Source organism: Epinephelus fuscoguttatus, linkage group LG8, assembly GCF_011397635.1.
Source record: "Epinephelus fuscoguttatus linkage group LG8, E.fuscoguttatus.final_Chr_v1".
Lineage (NCBI taxonomy): Eukaryota > Metazoa > Chordata > Actinopteri > Perciformes > Serranidae > Epinephelus > Epinephelus fuscoguttatus.
The window spans coordinates 26286646-26306638 of record NC_064759.1 but is presented as its reverse complement, the minus strand read 5'-3'; the positions used below and the strand labels follow the sequence as shown (position 1 = coordinate 26306638).

General features: G+C 39.5%; 1 protein-coding gene across 5 annotated transcripts in view; it reads right to left on the bottom strand.

Annotated features, from left to right (window-relative positions):
* Positions 1 to 19993, bottom strand: part of col14a1a (collagen, type XIV, alpha 1a) — a 188890-nt gene that overhangs the window by 52378 nt on the left and 116519 nt on the right. For all 5 annotated transcript variants that reach the window (XM_049584055.1, XM_049584054.1, XM_049584058.1 and 2 more), the window contains 3 exons: positions 17954 to 18063; positions 6461 to 6619; positions 2351 to 2428 (listed from right to left, as the gene is read on the bottom strand). In XM_049584055.1, coding sequence (XP_049440012.1) covers positions 2351 to 2428; positions 6461 to 6619; positions 17954 to 18063 — 347 coding nt within the window. The remainder of the gene's footprint in view (positions 1 to 2350; positions 2429 to 6460; positions 6620 to 17953; positions 18064 to 19993) is intronic.

Genomic DNA, 19993 nt, shown 5'->3' with positions numbered 1-19993 from the left:
GTAACCATGTAATGATTTTTTTTTTTAGAGCAGGACTGTTCATTAGGAGCTCTGTTGGAACAATATACAGTTCCGTTTTTCATTGCACCACACTCACGGAGCGCAGAGCGTACTTTGGGCACAAATGGAGCAGCAGAATACCAGGCAGGGGGTTAACGTTTGCTGTCACTTTCCTCTGCAGCAGCTACGCCTTTCATCCATTGATCTAATCAGCTTTGACTGGATTGATGAAACAGTTATTCGCCCCACAACTCAGAACTAAGCAAACTGCTGCTGAAGGAACAAATAAACTCATGAAGAGTTCTGTCTGCATTGTGTTCACATCACTGACACACAAAAACCTCAGAATTTATAGAGGGGACACAAAACAAACAAACAAACAAAAACCAGGAAAGTTTACTGATATGGCCCCCATTGTCAGCTACTGCCACACACAGATTCTAATTCTGTGGGAAACACTGTATAGACAAACTAAGCATTAGCTCTAGATATGTTTTTTTATGTTTTTATGTTACCTCATGGAAGGAAGGGGTGAAGGGGTGCTTGGGCCTGATGACACAAAGTGTTTTAGGAGCTGGAGGCGCCTTTTTCTAATTGTTTTTTTTTTATGAGAATTAAGCTTTTTGCTTGCAGTTTTTGCATTGCTACGCGCCTGGCATTTTTGCTGGAGCACTCTGAACTCCTTGAGCTGAAAAAAACTTCAACTCAGAGCAGAAAAACACTAACCTGGAAATCCAGATGCCCCACCCCTAGCAAATTCGAATTTGCACTGCACGGTTATCTGGCCCCGACGAGCAGAGCCCGCTGAATCGCCAATCGGACCAATCAGATCAGTCTATCTGACAGAGGCAGGCTCCGAACGGGCGTAACATGATGAGAAGAGCACTGCGCCGTAGGAGTCGAAAAGTAAACAGCCAAGATGGCAGCTGCTGAAGGACCGCGTGCATTCAATTTAGCTTTGGAAGAAACGCTAAGCCAACTACACTTATCTTTTTCCTTGAGAGAGGAACAGAAGACTGCCCTAGAAGCCTTTGTTTCCAGGAAGGATGTTTCTGCTGTTTTGCTGACGGGATACGGCAAAAGCATAATATATCAGTTAGCCCCACTGGTCAGCAAACAAATGGGGCTTAATGCAATGAATACGTCACCTTGTTTTTTGCTCTGATTGGCCATGCTATCCAATTGTGTTAGTGCTGCCCCTTGGGTAGGAAGGGTGTATCAGTGAGGGCCAGATTTGAGTCTGGATTTTCAGGCTAGAAAACCATCCCGTGTCATCTCTTTTTTTTAGCTTCTTCTTTCCATTGTCCAATCGGATGATTTGAGATGCGAACAAGTTTACAGTTGGTACAATGGAGGAGAAACTGATGGTAGTGTTGCCAGATGCCCAGCACTGTGTAGCCTGATGCCAGTTGTCAAACTGCATACAAATCATGCATAAATATGCCTGGGGTGGCTGCCTGGCAACAATATAAAGGTGCGGCAAGCGTGTTTTTTTGGGGTTTTTCCAGTGGCATTCTATTTTTAAAAAACTCACATTTGCAACCTGAAAAAGCTTTCTGTGTGATTGGGGCCTGATTCAGTTGGTTGCAGCTGCTACACACTGCTCCTTAAACGTTAGAATTACACAGAGTAATCGCGTCGGGTTTCATTCTCCTGTCAGGAGTTATTTTTCAACAGTCACCGGCTCACTATACATTATCCCTTACGTATTACATTGGGGCTGTTTCTAATATACTGTGTCCCTCGTGTACGTGGGGTGTACAAAAAACTAGAAAGTGAGGTGGTGCAATCCATTACCATCACTAACCACAGCTAACAATTACCACAAAGGCAAAAGGAAACTTTTCTAACCTTTCTGAATGTCACCAAAAGCGTCACAAAACATTGCTTTAATGGATTCCATCAGACTGCAGAGGTGTACCTAATTAACTGGTAATTCTGTGTGTCTGTTTGTTGTGTGGCTATGCTTTATGCCTGGGGTGCTAATTGATAATTGCTACTCTTAAACAGGCCTGCTCAGACTTGACTTGTATATGTGTGTGGAAGACAACATTGGTCATTAGGTGCATTTCTGTCACATAAATGAAATTACCCACCTCACCACAGGCACTATCAGCGGTGGCATTTCTTTGCCAGCACTAAAAGCTGTTCATACAGATTCCAAGTAATTTGGCTTTATTCTGGTTTCATCATATCTTAATTTGATTGTAACCACAATTATCACTCTAATTATCTAGGGCTGCCATATTCAAAGCCTTTAACTACTGCACACTAGGAGAGGCAGTAAAACCATGTGTGTGTGAGCATGTGTGTGTGTGAGACAGAGTACATGCATGTGTTCGTTTCTTACCAGTGCTGGCAGCTCGCAACACTTATCTCTGCTGGCCCAGGATGTGCTGCAGATGATGTCAAACATCTGGAGCTGGAACTGTAAACACACACACACATTATGCATGAGAACACACACACACACACACACACACACACACACACACACACACACACACACACACACCAATTACAACATTATCAGTTAACAGATTTCAAAATGCAGATGTGAAACAGAGGCAACATAAGAAATGGAATATTAACCATGGTATTCAGTAACAATGTAGTTTTCTGGTGTTTCTGTCTCGATAAGAAACAAGAACACAGACAGTTTGTTTACAAGCTCTAATGACGGGCTGAAAGAGCACTGGGAGATACATGAAGTCTGGCTGAGAGCTTACACAAACAGAATGAATGTTTGGGAGGCTCCACGAGTCTCAAACTATAGAGCAGGCTATAAATTAGGTCATGAGCTTGTATCTGATTCAAAGTTTATCATCACGACTGAAGAAACGGCTCGCTGATATAAAGCCTTCTGTTTTCATTTCTTTTTATTAGAGCAGTTTCTAGTATCTACATTTCGAAACCATACAGAAACCCGATGTTTCACGACCCCAACCTTCAACGAAGATCTATATCAAACTTAATACATATATATATGTCAAAGACAACCTAAACTATGGAAAACTCCCACTTAGGCGTAATGACTGTGGGACTGTTTTATCTAGAAAGTTAAATATACACAGACATGAACACACAATTGCAGACTTGGATGAGATCCTGTCGGTTGGCGGCTTGTTTTTCTCTCCGCTACTGTTTCAGTCACACAATTATAATCTTCCTTACTTTATTTCAAGATGTGGCTTGTACATGGACACATTGTTCCTGGTTTGGTTTCATCTCCACCTACATACAGATAGGGGCCTGCTAGGTCTTAGTTGAGAAAGGTGCAGAAGTCCCAAGTTTAAAAGCACATAAAGTTTACAAAAGCACATCCAGATGATAAAAAACTGGAACACAACCATCACTGAGGTGACGTTTTGAGCTTCACACTCTTCATCAGTCAAAGCACAATGCAGGGACACCATTGTCCTTTGTCTGATGAAGAGCATGAAGCTCAAAACACTACCTAAGTGGTAAGTTTATTAAATATTTATGGGAGCATAGTCTAGTGTGTGGACTGTTTTTTGTCCCAAGTGTAAAAGCAGCTGGTGGACTCTAGTGGACCTCTAATTATCGTATCCAGAGTCCAGGACACGCTCAACAAAGGCTCATTCCTCTACTCATCCAGATCATCAGCCCTCCTTAAATCATACCATCTCTTTGGGGTCTAATCGCCAAAGACTTTCCATATTTTCATTCTTATGTGCACATGTTAATAAATATTCTGTTAAGTATAAAAAACAAGTCTCTCTTGACTGAAATGTTTTTAGTTCTTGAAAAGTAAAAGCCTGTCCTGCAGCCTGTGTGAAGCAGTGGTGATTATAATCTTTATACAGCCTGATCTCAATGGCCCTTGGTGTCAGATATGAACACACAATGCATCCTTTATCTGTACGAGATGCATTGCGCTTTCAGCTAACATGGAGGAAGATAGGTTCAACAAGCACAGGACTTTGACCCAGGAGACTGCTATTCAAAGTCAAAGTTGAGTTATTCTGACATGTGAGTCATTAGTCATGTGGGTCAACTGACTTGACTTCAGTCAGCCACAATCTTTTCCTAACCCTAACCAAGTGGGTTTGTTGCTCGGCATGTCAAGATACAGTGCAAAAGGGCTTCTGCCCAAAAGCTAAAATATGTCAAGTAGGGATAAGCTCACAGTATGTTCTATTATAGCACCAGAGGGGGAATAGACCCTTTTACTAAACTGTATGATGCGTTTTGGTTGGCAGAGCTTAGCTGGAGGCAAAACAATTCTCCACAGACTAGCTAGCAAGTTCGGTTGGCTTGTTTTCGACAATGGAAGAAGATGATGCAAGCGGTGCATTCAGAAATACTCATTCCAAATGCCGGAGCACAAACTGGACCGTTCATAAATGCGGAGCACTGTAGCAATGTACTGTTCGGCTATCCAGACCACACTCTTTGAGTGGCAGAGCGCTCTCTCTGCACTCTGTCTGGAGAGATGGAGCTGCAGAGTGCCAAGTGGAATGAATGTGTGATTAACTTAACTGTTTGTTAATTTATATAGAAATGTAACGCTCTCTTTCTTCAACCAACAGGGCTCTTATTTTAGTGTAGAGCATCAGACTGAATTTACGAATGCGCCATGTCAGGTCACTCACTCTCGGGGACCACGAAAACTTGAAAAAGGAAACACTGACCAATGGGACCAGGCAGGCCGACCTGTATGCTCTTACTCAGTGGATGGATGATCTGAGAGACCAGATTGCCAAAGGTGGGATGGCCGACTTTGTGGTTGATTACTATGCCAATCTTACAAAGGAGGATCGATGAGGTGGACATGATAACCCTTAACATAATGTCAATCATCCCTACAACAGTAAATACTTTTTCCCTAACCTGATATGAAGTGCGCGCTGCACGTGTGAGTATTTTTGATGATCGCGCCCATCCAGTCCTTTCGTCTTATCACATTAAACCATAGTTGTCTTTGTGTGTGTTGACGGGCAGTGGCAGCTGGTATGCAATAAAATTTAAGTTTTGAGCCATGACTCCTTCTATTCTGGCCCCCAATAACACAACAAGACAACATTTTGACACTCCTATGTAGTCAACAACCCTGTGGTGGTGAGTCGTGTTTTGCCTCCAGCTAATTAAATGACATCATGACGTTGTTCCTAAAATAGTCTATAGAATCACTTCCTCACAGTTGAATGCATCTGCCAATCAGTCAAGTTGCAGTTCATGTTCATGTCTGGCCAGACTCTATAATATATGAAGTGAAGACTTTGAAGATATTCAATTGAAGATATTAAGTGTATTTTTTGGCTGAATGTGGATACTTGAACACACATCCTTAACCTGGCAGCACAGCGTATCTGTACAATCACCACAGTTTCAAGGTGGATGCCAGAGATCAGTGTCAACAATTCATTACCTGGCCAAACGTCTCCCCTCTCTGTTCCTGAGGTATGGTGTTGAATAATGGCCAGAAAAGTGTTTATGCAGGACATGACACATGGTGTCACAGTGATCTTGATCTCTGACCACCAAATTCTAATCAGTTCATCCTTGAGTCCGAGCAGAGTTTTGTGTTAGAAATTCCTTCCAGATAACAGCCTCTAGATAACAAGAAATGTCGCTCGTTGTGGCAGTTAAAACAAAGTACTTCACCAACTGAAGATGTCACTTCTGGCCAACTGAAAGTACAGGAAAATAGTATAAACTAACACCAGGTAAAGCTACCATCATAATATTATTTTCAGACAGATTACTTTCCGCAAAGACCTTTCCAAATATGACTGACACAACATATTCTTAAATCAATAACCATTACTGGCCTGTAAAGGACAATGGGGTGACAAGTGAAGAAAATGTCATATTTTCCTTCATAAAAACTTATTCACGCAACATTTTCCTGCTGATACTTTCCTTTGGAGCAGCTACAAAGTATAAATTTACTAATAGGAGTGCTCAGTATTCCCAGAAGCACAGGATCTCTCACCTTCTCCCCCTGCCTGTGTGTGCCAAAAGGTTTTTTGAGTGCCTGTTCTACTTAATGGGTAGAGCATAGCTAACAAAGTAAAGCACTTTGTACAATTCCACTTGCAATAAATAAAATAAACTCCCCCGGAGTGACTCACTAAAATGTTTTTGGATATTAATGGTTGCCATTTTATGGGCCATTACGGTTGACATACACACCTTGCTGACATATCATTGCAATCAATGCACAAGGGACAATTATACCAGCCAGATTTGATTTAAGCAGATTTTAATTTATTTTCTCTTTAAAGGTGGTTTACATCATACAGACCTGCTGTCGGAGGAAATACTAAAAACTGTGAAATACAATCTGGCATGTTAAACTAACTTAAAGATTTCCTGATTACTTCCTTGATAACCTTCCTGTCTGGAGGACATCACATTTCCATGACCAGCTGTATGAAATCACCCTCTACTCAGAGTGCACTTCACAATGATGCAGACAAAAATTCATACTGACCGGAGCGGAGTTGTCCCGTCTGCCTCTGGACCGAACCATCCTTCCAAGGATCTCTACACCATCAGTGGTAATGTTGCCAGCAGCACTGACGGATTTCTCCCCAACCACAGAACAATCTAACACCACCTTCACAGACGTCTTGCTGATAGTAACATGGAGCTGTAATAGGAGAGAGAGAATAAGGTGCATGAGATTGGAGCAGTTCACAAACTCAGGTTCCCAAACCTGTTAATCAGATAAGATGTGAAAATGTCTTTACTTCTGTTTTTGACCAAAATAGCTTGCTAGTACATAAAAAACATTTTTAGCAAGTATTTTGTCTCAATAGTAAATCCTCTTGTATTACTCATTCAGTGTTGGGCAGTAGTTCTAGTAACCTCCTATTCATTGCCATCCCCTTCTGATCTGAAACCTCACAACCAGTCACATACTCAAGTTATTTTCATAATGATCACGAATACACAGCAGCAAGCTACCTTGGAAGAAGGAAACACTTGCATGATAAGAACACTGTTTCAGGTACTGAGAAACAATGTGAAGCTTCTGGATATACACCCCACCAAAGATGAGCGCTCTGCAGCCATGAAGGATGGCTGTAGACTGGAAAAAAATGGATTGTATTTGTGGACAGCAGGCTACAAGTGACAAGGAACTAATGAAGCTTGTGGCTGGATATGTGCCAGATGAAATGTTGCCTATCTCCACGATTGATTTTCTGTCTTTCAGACAGATTATTGGTACTGTAAAATCCAGGTCACAGGCGACAGAAGACCCCTAGGTCAGAAATCCTTTGCAAGCTGTCTAACCTTAGCTGCGCTTACTGGAGATCACCCTAACATTCAGAGAGAGAGGCACACATGAGAAGTCTGAATTTGGAGGAAAAAATGACGTGATTAGGAATTTTGTGGTGGGTAATGGAAAAGTAATATAATGAGTAATGTAACGAACTGAATACAAGTCATGTAATATTGAGTATCTGGTCATACCAAGCCCTGATGTGATACTATTATATTTTTCTAGATAATACAGCTGCACAATACATACTTCAATTACAGTTACTTAAGTTACTTAAATCAGTCCATTGTATAGGCTATACCCTATGCTTGACAACTGAATAGCTCTGCAATGCATTAAGAAAAAAGAATCCCAGCAGCCATGTCTGTCTGTCGCGTGGTGAAACACAATGTGCCTTTGATGACAGCATGTGCCCTAACCTCAGTATTTAACATCAATAAACAGTCTCATTTTGCATTTTGCTCTTCTTTATGGTGTGTGTTTGTGGTGTTTTGCCGCAGGCTGGGCTCAGCCCCTGCTCTTATAAACACAGGGGAGCTCAGTGAAGAGAAGGAGAGACAGACAGCTGAGAGTTGACAACAGTTGCACTTGTGCTGCTGTGCATGAAAGCTTCAGGAGTAAAAACACCAGCCAATGTAAAAGAAATGGTCAGATCAGGATATATATAGATCAATATAGCTGATTCCAATCAGCTAAAAAATGCTTTCATCAGCCCTGATACCAGTCACTGAGATTGGATCGGGACATCCCTTGTAATAACATTACATTTGAAAAGAGTAATGAGTAATAAATCACATTTTTTTGAGTAACAAGCCCAACACTGCCCATCAGTATTGTCCTAAATACATACTCAGACATAAACACTGACAACTGAATAGCAAGAGTCAATAAAACATTGTGTATGTAACAACAGTTTCAGTGCAGCATTTTCACCGGTCTTTTATCTGTGAGTACAAACCTCTTGTCTGCACCAACAACAACAGACCTTTATCTTCACTGGCTAATCCCAGTGACAATGGGTTGCTTTGCTTGCGTGGGATTTTTAGAAACGCAGGTTAAAAGCATCTAAGCACACAAATTGGCCCGTCCAGTCAGAGTGCCTCTGAGCTCAAACTGCCTCCTTAGAGGAAACCACTGCCAGAGCCGTGAACTGTGAAATTCAACTGGTCACATGGTTAATGAGCAGAGAGAGCTGCATCCTGGTGACAGATAGTTATAAAATACACTATTAGCATCCGCATGTTCCACCATAATGAGAGGTTTTCTATCACTCTTTCACACTCTCAATAAAAATACACATGCACTGTTAAATTATAGGAACACGGATGCAAGTGTGCAGCACATACACATTCACACACACAGTAACAAGGTGCAGCTAATGTGGAGTTAGACAAAGTTCATATTCATGTGTCAAGGCCCATTTCTTGGCTGACGTTTGGACGGCTGCTTTATAATGAATTTCTGTTCTCATCCTCCATTCTGCACACTCCACTGGGCATGATGTGTGTGTGTTGTACTTGTGTGATATAAAAGATCATGAAAATCCTCTAAGGTGCAGGCATTTTGCCTGTATTTTGTGGCATTTCGTGGCTGAAGTTAAACTCTGAGTCACTGTAAGGTATATAAATATATGTTTCTCAGGGTGTGTCACTCTCCTTCAGGCTATCAGTTTCTTCCATTATTTTCAGTACAGAGGAAGTTTACTCCTGAAAATTGACTATTTGAACCAGTCTCCTGTTCTTACACTTCAGTGATATGAAATCTGAAAAACCTGCAGAAGGCTTTGGAAAAGATTCTGTTTATTCTTAAGCAACTGTTTTGGGGGTTATACTATATTCTCCTGGGTTAGCGTAATATGCCTAATAATCTATTGGCTAACATTTCAGTATGTGGAGGTCAAATGTACTCCCTTATGAAAAGTTAAACTGCATATAAAAACATCACATAAAAATAATTTACCACCATAATTTCACAAATAGACATTTATAGGTTGTGAACATGATACAAGCAGTCTCTGTGTTTATGAATTTGGCAAATGGTTCCAGTCAAATTTCCTTTCCTTTTTTCTGTACAATATAAAAATCAACATGTAGGATTAAGTTTTACTTGGGTGCCCACAAGCTCACATCACAGAGCATGCGCCCCATGTGCAAAAGGCTGCATCCTTGCCGTAGTGGGCTGGATTTGAACCCACGGTCATTTGCTGCATGTCATCCCCCCTCTCTCTCCCTTTCATGCTATTTCTGTCCTATCAAATACGAGCAAAAGAAGCCCCAAGAATATCTAAAAATATATAGCTACATATATATCTCAGTTAACACTACGGGATTTTATTGTTGTAATAGCTACATAGTTACAAATGCCTGGTATTACTTGTTGTAAGTACAGATGTCGGCACCACATTACCATGCCACAATAATGTGAACCCGATAAAAACAAACAGTAATGATAATACATAAGTAGATATATATATATATATATATATATATATATATATATATATATATATATATATATACATACATAAATATATATATATATATATATATATATAAGTATAAGTATAAGTAAAATTAATATAGGACCAGTGTTCTTAAAGGAACAGTTCACCCTCACGAGATGTCTGCCTTCTCTGGAACATAAAGTAGCTAGATAGCGCTTGGCTAGTGGTGCTCAAAGCACCAAAAAAAATACCTCAACATGACCCGGTTACTCAAGAAAATCTACAGACCTTGTTACGAGCAGTTTCATGTAGGAACTATTTTCTGTCCATTGAATTACACCTGCCAAACTGTATCATCACGCATAAGAGAGCACGAATCTAGTTCACCTAGCACCACTAAACTAGCTAATGTTACAGCTCAGCTGAGAAGGACGCCATTAATGTTTCCATCCAGCATTGCCACATACACAAGCCTGTCGTCCATGACTAGATACACGCTTCCTGTGGATCTTCAGTAACCTGGTCATGATTTCGGGAAAGAGACACTGCTGTAGAGTTTTTCAAATGTATTATTTTGGTGCTTTGAGCACCACAAGCCGAGTGCCATTTAGTTCCATTATACTGGAGAGAAGGCAGACATCTCTACAGCTGATATCTCCAACACTCTGCAACTCACACCAGAACAATCTAGACTGATAAACAGCACTACAGGTGAGAGGAAAATGTATTTTTGATTTGGGGATGAAGTGCCCTTTTGAGCTTTACATGCTGAAAGTTTTTGATGTGTAAAAGTTGAGCAAACCCAAGGAGTGTCAAAACCTTCCGTACAATAGTTCTTCAGGGTAAAATTCAACTTCGTCTGCTTATTTATGTTGGTCAACCATAGTATACTCATGATCACAGCCATTATGAGGGTATCTGAGGTCCGTAAATGGTGCTTATTTAGTGTAGAATTACATTTCAACTTTGAAAGGGCTTCTGACATTTGCCTAATCACGAATGTGCACGTTTAAAGCTAATTTCAATGTTACTAACATGTTTTATTGTTGTTTTTGTTAATCTGATCATTAGATAACCTAAAACTGACAGGAGACCAACATCAAATTTGAGACTTGGGATTGGTTTTACAGGCCAGCATTCATGACAAACAAACAGACAAACAAAAAAGCCCTGACCACAAAAAATGAAGATAAAGCATAAAGAATATCAGTAGCATAATGTTTTTCCCTCTGTGCTGCTGCTGACAGGTCAGACGGCTGGCTGGAAACTACAGGATCCATCCACAGCTAATACTACTGCCAGCACAAGATGAATTAGCCTCTCCGACATACACAGTCTTGTATTTTCTAATAGTATTGCTGTCTTACACATCAGCAGTATCTTTCTGTGATATAAAGCACCTCGTTTGTTTGCGTCTCTCCGTCAACAGATGGTTTATTTTGTTTCTTTATCAGAATTATCCTTCCCTATCATTTCTCAGACAAATTACTTTATTTTCTAAACCACTGACAGAGCCACGTTATCTGTGTCATGTTGTGCGTATGACTTTGTACTAATCTTGCAAATTGAATAACGACTCTGTTGTACTTTGATAGCGAGAACCCAGAAAAACACTGAGTTATCAACTTAACATTCTCCTTACTGAATGTAAATGTCAAAACAGGGACAAATCAACAGGGAGAGAAAAAAACATGAAGTGTTATTGATGCAACATTTTTAGACAGTTTGGACATTCCTAAATAGTTTTATGCTCTGGGCGTATTTATCACTCAATGTAGAATAACTTAATGTCATGAAATAATATAAACTATTGTTTTTAAAGCATATTTTCTGGCAGATTCTTAGAGATGAATGAGTTTTCACCACAGTAAGGATCACCATCTTGACAATGAAATATGAAAGACAAAGAGAGAGAAGACGAGGATGAACCTGGGGAGAAACTTTTAGACATGAGGCGCAGAATCAGTACATTCACTTTCCTTTACCTCTTGGTAACTTAACACAAAATGAAGAAGTGTTTCTGATACAATGACGGGACTGGAAAATTGGCGCAGAGACAAACACATTCACACACTGAAATTGTTATGGCAGTTTTTAAACATGCTGTGTGAGGTTGAAGTAGATGAGGCTATCAGTATTTCTGCTAACTCAGCTGTCTCTGACCAGCGCTTAAAATGTGCGTGCTCGCTCATGCATGTGTGAAAAAGTGTGTGTATGTGTGTGCATACAGTACACTTTTTATATGTGAATGGCTGCTTGTAAGGCTTGTATGTTTTGTTTTGTTTTTATTAAGCATTTATGTTTCAGCATTTACAGGTACATATTTATGCATATTCACTTTGCCTGACTGTGTACATTATGAGTGTTTTCTCATTTCCTGTCCTCTCTAGTCAGCAATATTTGCACAATCAACCCTAAAATGCTGCTTTAAATTCGATCGATAAAACTTTATAACTAATTATCCACAAACTGCTGTTTTAACTTTTAAACAAAGTTAGCTTCTTCTTCCCCTGCATTTCTGTCTTCCTGTTCAGTCCAGAGCATTCCCGAGGCACAGATGTATTGTTATGTGGGATAAACAATGTTTCATCACAGCTGGAGACATTTGACAGTGTTTAATGAATAACTTGGCAACAGTGACAGGTTTTTAAACAGCAGTCACAGTAGAAATGAAGTTAGCTCTGTATCTCTGCCCCTGGAATTTGTGGAAACAATTTTAATCATGAATACGTTTTAAAAAACCAAGAAACATCTGCAGTGTTGACAGGCAACTCAAGTGTAATTCCAGGTGTTGCTTCAGGTTACACTCTTAATTCCTTGAAATGTTGCTTTGAAAGAGTTATTCTTAAGTTATTCATTTTTTCCAGGTAATTCTGACTGAGGTACAGTAATACATATAACACATACAAGTCTGATAGTACTGGGTTTTGATTTGCACATGTTAGTGTATGTGACAACAGTACTGTACTTCCAGCTGCAGGCAGAAATATTCTTGATTTTCAATACTGAAATACTGGTGTGCTTGAGTCCTGTCATTCATAAACTGCCTTGAAAATATCCATGTCACTGACAAGAACTAGAATTACCACCTTATAGCTGTATGCCTCCGCAAACTAGTCAAGTTGCATTGACAGTTTGCATCCATGTCTTTGACAACACGGACCCTTCACACACATCAATTCAGTACTGACCCAGTGTCTCTCCTTTGCAGAACATTAGGATCTTGGTAAAGCTGACCATTGACCTTTTGGATTTACAATGTCTTCACTTCATCATTTTATCCTATTAGACAATTGTGTGAAATAATTAGTGTATGAATTCTTGAGTTGTGGCCAAAACATGTTTTGTGAGGTCACAGTGACCTCTGACCTATGACCACCAAACTTCTAATCAGTTCATTCTTGAGTTCAAGTTGACATTTGTGCCAAGTTTGAGGAAACTTCTACAGGGCCTCCTTGAGATAAAGCATTCATGAGAATGAGATGGGTGCAACGTCACAGTGACCTTGACCTTCAAATTCTAGTCAGTTCATTTTTGAGTCCAAGTGGATTTTTGTGCTAAATTTGAGGAAATTCCCTCAAGGTCTTCAAGATACTGCATTCAAGAAAATGCGATGGACAAGGTCACAGTGACCTTGACCTTTGACCACCAAATTCTAATCAGTTCATCCTTGACTCAAAGTGGATTCCATCCATCCATCAATTTTCTTGACCACTTCTTGACCTTTTGACCAACAAGTGTCCAAGTGAGTCCAAGTGACCATTTGTTAGAAGTGTCTGAAAAATTCCCCAAAAGATCTTCCTGAGATATGGGGTTCATGAAAATGAGACAGACGAGGTCACAGTGACCTTGACCTTTGTCCTATGACTAACAAAATCTAATCAATTCATCCTTGACTCAAGGTGGATGTTTGTGCCTAATGTGAAGAAATTTCAAGGTGCTCTTAAAATATCGTGTTCACAAGAATGGGATGGATGGAAGGATAAATGGATGGACAACCTGGAAACATAATGCCTTTTGCCACGGCTATCACTGGAGCAGAGGTATAACAATGTTAATTTAGCTCATATACAGTATTTCCCTTCCAGTGATCCCACATATCGCTTCATTATATTGCTTCTGTCTAATGCCTAGCACCTCATCAGTCTCCAAAAGCCCAAATCCAGATAAAATGGAGAAGTTTATAGCACTCTCTTACCCTATCATAATGAAGATGTGCTGTAGGGCTGCAGTTGAATACAAACAAGCTTAGAGACAAATTCTGAAAAGCTTTTAACTTTTAGCTGTTAACATCATGAAAATATTCCAAACTACTGCAGGCACACATTTTACATTTCACTTTATAGCGTGTGCTTCTATCTGGATTAATCATCAAGATAATAATCGTCAGGAAAACAGATGCAACTGCCACATTACCCTGTCAGCCACGTACCGCTGTTGTGTCTCTTCTTTTCCTTTTACAAACAAACAGCTTCAGTCATCCCAAATCTATCCCTCCCACAGATACAACACATTTATTTCTAGTTGCTGCTTTGGTTCCTCCATTATCATATTTTCTTATTCTTTCCAAGACGCTACCAACACTTATAAAAACAGCTTTATAATAATCATTTATGGGTGAATGAATTAGCTGTGAATTCTGAAATATTGTGGATTACTGTAAGATAGAAAGCTCCAGAATCACTGGTGCAAATGTTCTGAGCGTAAATTTTAACAGTTCACAAGGACAGCTTTAAGTGCTCTCTAACATTTTAATGTGAGGCATTTAATCATTTAGGGAGATGCAGAAATAGTGTTTATACACGTCTGGAGTATATTATGGCTCTGAGCGATATGTGAGTTATGCTGAAGATAACTTTCACTTCTCCTTTCTATGTCTACATGTCTCTGTGTTTGTCTCTGTATTTTACTGTTTGTATTCCTCTGTGTCTTAAGCTCACTGTCATATCTGTTTCTTCTGCTGCTCTCTTTCCTCCCTCCTTCACCTGTTTCTGTTTTCTGTGTTTCTCTCAGTCTGTGTGTCTGTGTGTGCACTTCGCTGAGCGGTGACAGATCCTGCTGGGTATTCCTGCTTTCACACAAGGTGTCTTCATATGGTAATCCCTTTATAACCGACACACAAACATGCACACGCACACGGACGCTCCTCTTATTCACTTGTCATCCTGTCTAAGCGGAGATGAACACTTCCTCTGGCCAGGCAGTCTTCTGCATCTGTTCCCTCTCTCAACATTGTCATGTTCCCCAGCAGAAAGACAGGAAACAATAGAAGAAGACAAAAAGGCATGAAGAATGATGGACAGCTACTCCTGACATTTTGAGAATTGAGATAAAGAAAGACAGAGTTGGTGGGCTGGTGTTGGCTTGTTTTCCGCAAAAATCCGGAGAGAGTTTTGGGAAACAAAGTACACAACAGCAGCTCTCTACCAAAAAAATATATTGTCTATAAAGTCTTCGGCTGGACTCCATTTTCAAGTAATTCTAAATGTCAACCACTCTTTTAAATGTAACAGAACAATAATGCTAAAGCCCATGTCTGTCCTGCAGAAGTAAATACACCTCCTAATTCAAAGACAAAAGAATTAATCTTTATTATTATTATTCAGCAAGTTGTTGTTATTTTTGTTTAAGCTAATGTGGTATTTCATGCCAAAGTGTTTTGCAATGTGAATTTGTCATTCACCGGGCCTGTTGAGGCTAAACCAGTGTCATTATTTATTCAGTTGAGGCATTTGCTTCACTGTTTGTTCCATAATTTCTTTTTTCCACAAAACACTTTCTCGTCTCAAGTGAGCAGAAAATTGTCTTTTATTGAGGGAATGTCAAAAAAAATTGCGATTTCCATTCAGTCTGACTAATTTGACACAACATAATTTACATAAATATATTTGAGTAGAAACCCAGTGATTGAGGGAAATAGGAAACGTCTTTGTCAGAGAATCAGCTGGGAGGACAAACTAATATTGTCTCCAGGAGTCCAATGTGAGGTCAATGGGGAATAGTAATACTGTAACAATAAAATCAGGTAAACTACCACAACTACCATAAATTGTTGCCTTCTATGATGATACTGTAGATCATTGTTGCTCAAAGTGCAGCATACGGGCCAATGGCGGCCCTCTGACACATTTTGCTCAGCCCCCCAACGTGACATGAAGTGCGTGCATTATATTATAATAATTTGCGTTCCATTTCAGTAGATTACACGTCTTCACTACACTTTAACTACAAGGAGACTGCATCAAACTGCACCCTCTATCAAGTGCCTGTCAGGTCAGGGATAACAACTCATAGAAAGCTACTGGTTGCATAGCAACTAGCACGAGTGTTAGAAATTGCATTCTGTCATCAATGCTAGTGCTGTTAGTTAAAGTTAACAACTTCAGTGGACAACTCACAACTGCACTTTTCCTGTGCAGCTGTCACTCATGCTGGCTCCCTAAATTGGCACTTAGTCATCAAAACTTTGAGAACCCTTGTTGTAGATGCACTAACTTTTATGGCAAATATTAAACCTTGTGTTAATTAGCCCCATTTCCATTAAACACTTTCGGTATGGTACCTCTGGGACTAAAAGTAACCCTTCACACATGGTACTTAGACCCTAGGTCCTAACTTTGTCCAGCACCCACTGTATTTCCTCATTACCGCTGACACAGATGGAAGTCTGCACCTCATTTATCATCCACAGAACAGGGTTGCATGCCGACATTTTCAGAACAAAATAGAACAGGCTGCAGTGAGAGTCTCTCTCCATGGGATATTTAGAAATTGCAGGTTTGTGCATTTAGTCCTTCTCAGGCAAGCTCAGGGGTTTAGTGTTGTCATAGCCCACAAGAACGACACTCTGAGTGAGGATTAGAATATATACAGGTCACAAAACCCGGCCGAAATTAATATATATGAACGCTTGAAGATTTTACTAACAGTGTGTGTCATATAAAAAATAAAGTAATGGTCAAATGAAATATTTAAGGTGTATTGACTGATTCATGTCATCACCTCATGCATTGAGTAACATCACAAGATAACGTTCCACCTTAAAAGTCGCCGGCAGTCGACCCAGTGAATTAAATTATTTTTTTCTTCAACTAAAGCTGCTGCAAGAGGCAGCAAAACATCCTTTCATTTTATAGTTACTGTTTACTAATAAAACTCCCCATAGTATGAACAGTGGTTACAAGAGCTTCCAAACCAGCCACAACTCAGCCCTGAGCAGAGTGACCGTCCACTACTGACCAATCAACAGACTGCAGTGTTCACAGCTCCACCTTTTAGTACCAGATCTGTGTGCTAGGTACCCCAACAGAGGGGTGTTCATAAATGGGAACAGTTCCATTGGTACCATCCAAAACCTTTTACAGTGAAAACAAACAAAAAAAAACCCTACCAAACTGAACTGTACTGCTCTGTGGAAACGTGGCTATTGCATATACATCACATGTACTTTGTTAGAGGTATTACATTCATGTCATTTATGTGACATTGACTACATGCTTGGTAAAAGGGTTATGGGATTATTTAATCATCAACTCATTTTTTAAGCTGTAAATGTTAAATATAATCACAAATGTCCAGTATAACTTCATCATGGGAGACCACACAGAGGTCTTAAAAGGGGTGATGAAATCTGCAGTTTCACTCCCACTCTGTACACTCCACTAGTTTAAAAAATAAAATAAAAAGGGTGTAGAGAAAGCAGTGAGGGAGAGTGGGAGGGAGAGAAAGGAGAGGGAGGAGGGCTATCATCACCTGCACACACACTCATCACAGTGGTGTTGACAAGTCAAGAGAAAAAATACAGCCCGAGAGCCACTGGAAAACCACCCAACAGGCTGCACCACATCGAAAAAAAACCCCCATCAAAATACAGTCCATCTTCCTTATTTTTGTCTCCTTCTCAACTGCTGGACAGAAAGCTTCCTGCTGCCTCTGTCCGTTCATGCTCTGCAGAGTTTCAGTGCAGAAGATCTAAAAATGTGTCTGAAAAACTAACACTTTAATACTGTAATGACGGTTTGTTGGTTTGATCCTGATATGTAAAGCAAACTGGCACATGTAGCCACTGTGGGACAGGCTCTCTGATTAGGACAACACTAATTTTCAAAACAAATCGCCCCACAGCTCAAAACCTCTACCTGTATTATAATGATGTGATACAAAAGCAAGCACATTAGCATTAAACGTTATAAATAACAAAAAAGGTTAAAACATTTTATTATTTAGGTACTTTTTAGCACATATATAAGACTAACCTTGTGGAAGCTGCCATGGAAGATTTTTTTGATGTCAGTTCCTTCAAAGGTGACGGTCTGGAAGTCTCCTTTGTAGTCATAGTTGAAGAACGTCAAGGTTTTTCCAGAGTCTGCAGGGGGTACAGACAGTCGGTGGTGAGAGGATAGAAAAGGTTGATGTTCACATCAAGTAATAACCTGGGTTATTAGACACTATTGTCTCTAACTCCTCAAAGTAAGATCGTTTTGTCACAGCATCAAACGAAATGGGCTGGATAATATTAGCAACAAACAACTTGATCTTTGTGCTGCTCTGTCTGTATTCCATAGAAAACAAATATTCATTTTACTGTTGAAAAAATACAAACTTCATCAGATGTCTTTCTGACTGGTAAATGTATTAATTCCATTTTATTTCATTGTAATTTTGGCATGGATTCCCTGTCATCCTTCATTTGCAAAACGCTGTAATATAATTTTTCTCCAGTTCATCCCCATTATTCTACTAATATATCTGATGGGCAAAAGTGTCAATGGGAACTGTGAGTTTGAACTGTGTTAAAAAAAAAACAAAAAAAAAAAAACTAAGCTCTGAAAATGTCACATTGTTATTGCTTCTGTCTTTGTAAAATAAAATATAATGATATCATGAGTAAATACACTGATTAGCTACTTTGTTGCTGTATAACCTTGAACATAGCGCAAATATAATGGTGGTTTTGGTTTTTAAATACTGTAAGATTATTTTAACCCTTTGCACCAATTTACTGTTGTCATTACATGTGGGCTACGCCATGATAAAGATGTTTCCTTGCTTTTGTTATAAATTTCAGCCCATGAAATATTCATCCACAAATTGGGGATTCTTCTGAACAACCAAATATACCATGAACCCAAATTATGATTCATGTTTTGTCCTTGTTGCTTAACTGTATCAGGATCAACAGAGAGAACAGAGCAAAACAGAAAAAAGGGCTCCTATAGCTTTTCAAAAGTCAAATTCAAGGTGCATTTCAGAGCTTCTCCAGCACCTTACAGCTACAGAACACACTGTATATATGATTATTTCACTTCTTTATCACACTAAAGCAAATATTATTGTGCAATGAACAATAAGTTTTGTGACAGCATTCTACAGATGGGTGACAACTTATAACCCAGTCACCAGAATAAATACTAGCATTGCACATTTCTGCAAACCATGAATATGTAACGTTTGTTATAATGTGGCAATTATTATGTTATGTTTAGGCACAAAAAACTCTTGTTTATGGTTCAGAAAAGACCATGTTCGGGCTTGTCACCAATTACTCCCAAAAACCAACCAGTTTTGTTGTTTGTTGGTCAAACAGTGATCTGCAGCTCGGCAACCGTTTCACTTAGATGTCACGCCATCCACCATCACCTTCACCTCCCAGTGACAAAGTCCGCTCATATATATGTCAACGAAATTACGTCAGTTTAGAAGTGCTGATACCAGGGGTGTAAATATAGACAGTGCAGGCAGTGCAGTTGCACTGGGGCCTGTGGGGTGGAGGTGGAGGGGCCCAATTGCCACCTGGAAATATGCCTGTGCTCAAAGAACTCACATTAAATTAAAAATGGTGCGATTTTCATTGAATGCCCTCAAAAAAAGCAAAATCATCTTCAACATGGTTTCTGAATTATTAAATACTATCGATCTAAAACAAAATTATAAGCTTATTCTACTATAATTTAACTATAAAAACTATTTAAACTGATAATTCACTATTTTCATTTGTAGTTTTTGTCATATTTGGCACATCTACAAGTGGATATACATAAAAGCAACAGTAAGACACACTGTTGGTAAAATATACATACGCCTAAAACTGTGTGCTTGTGTGCTTAATAACTAGTAACTAGGGTGCACTAGGGCTCGTCATAATAGTGTGCACTGGGGCCAAACATAACCACCTTATGCCACTGGTTGATTCGATACTTAATGTAATGTACAAATGTAACATATTCATGGTTTGTTGAAATGTATTATCCCAACAATTTCATCTGGTGACCGGGCTGCATATTGAAGGAAAACAT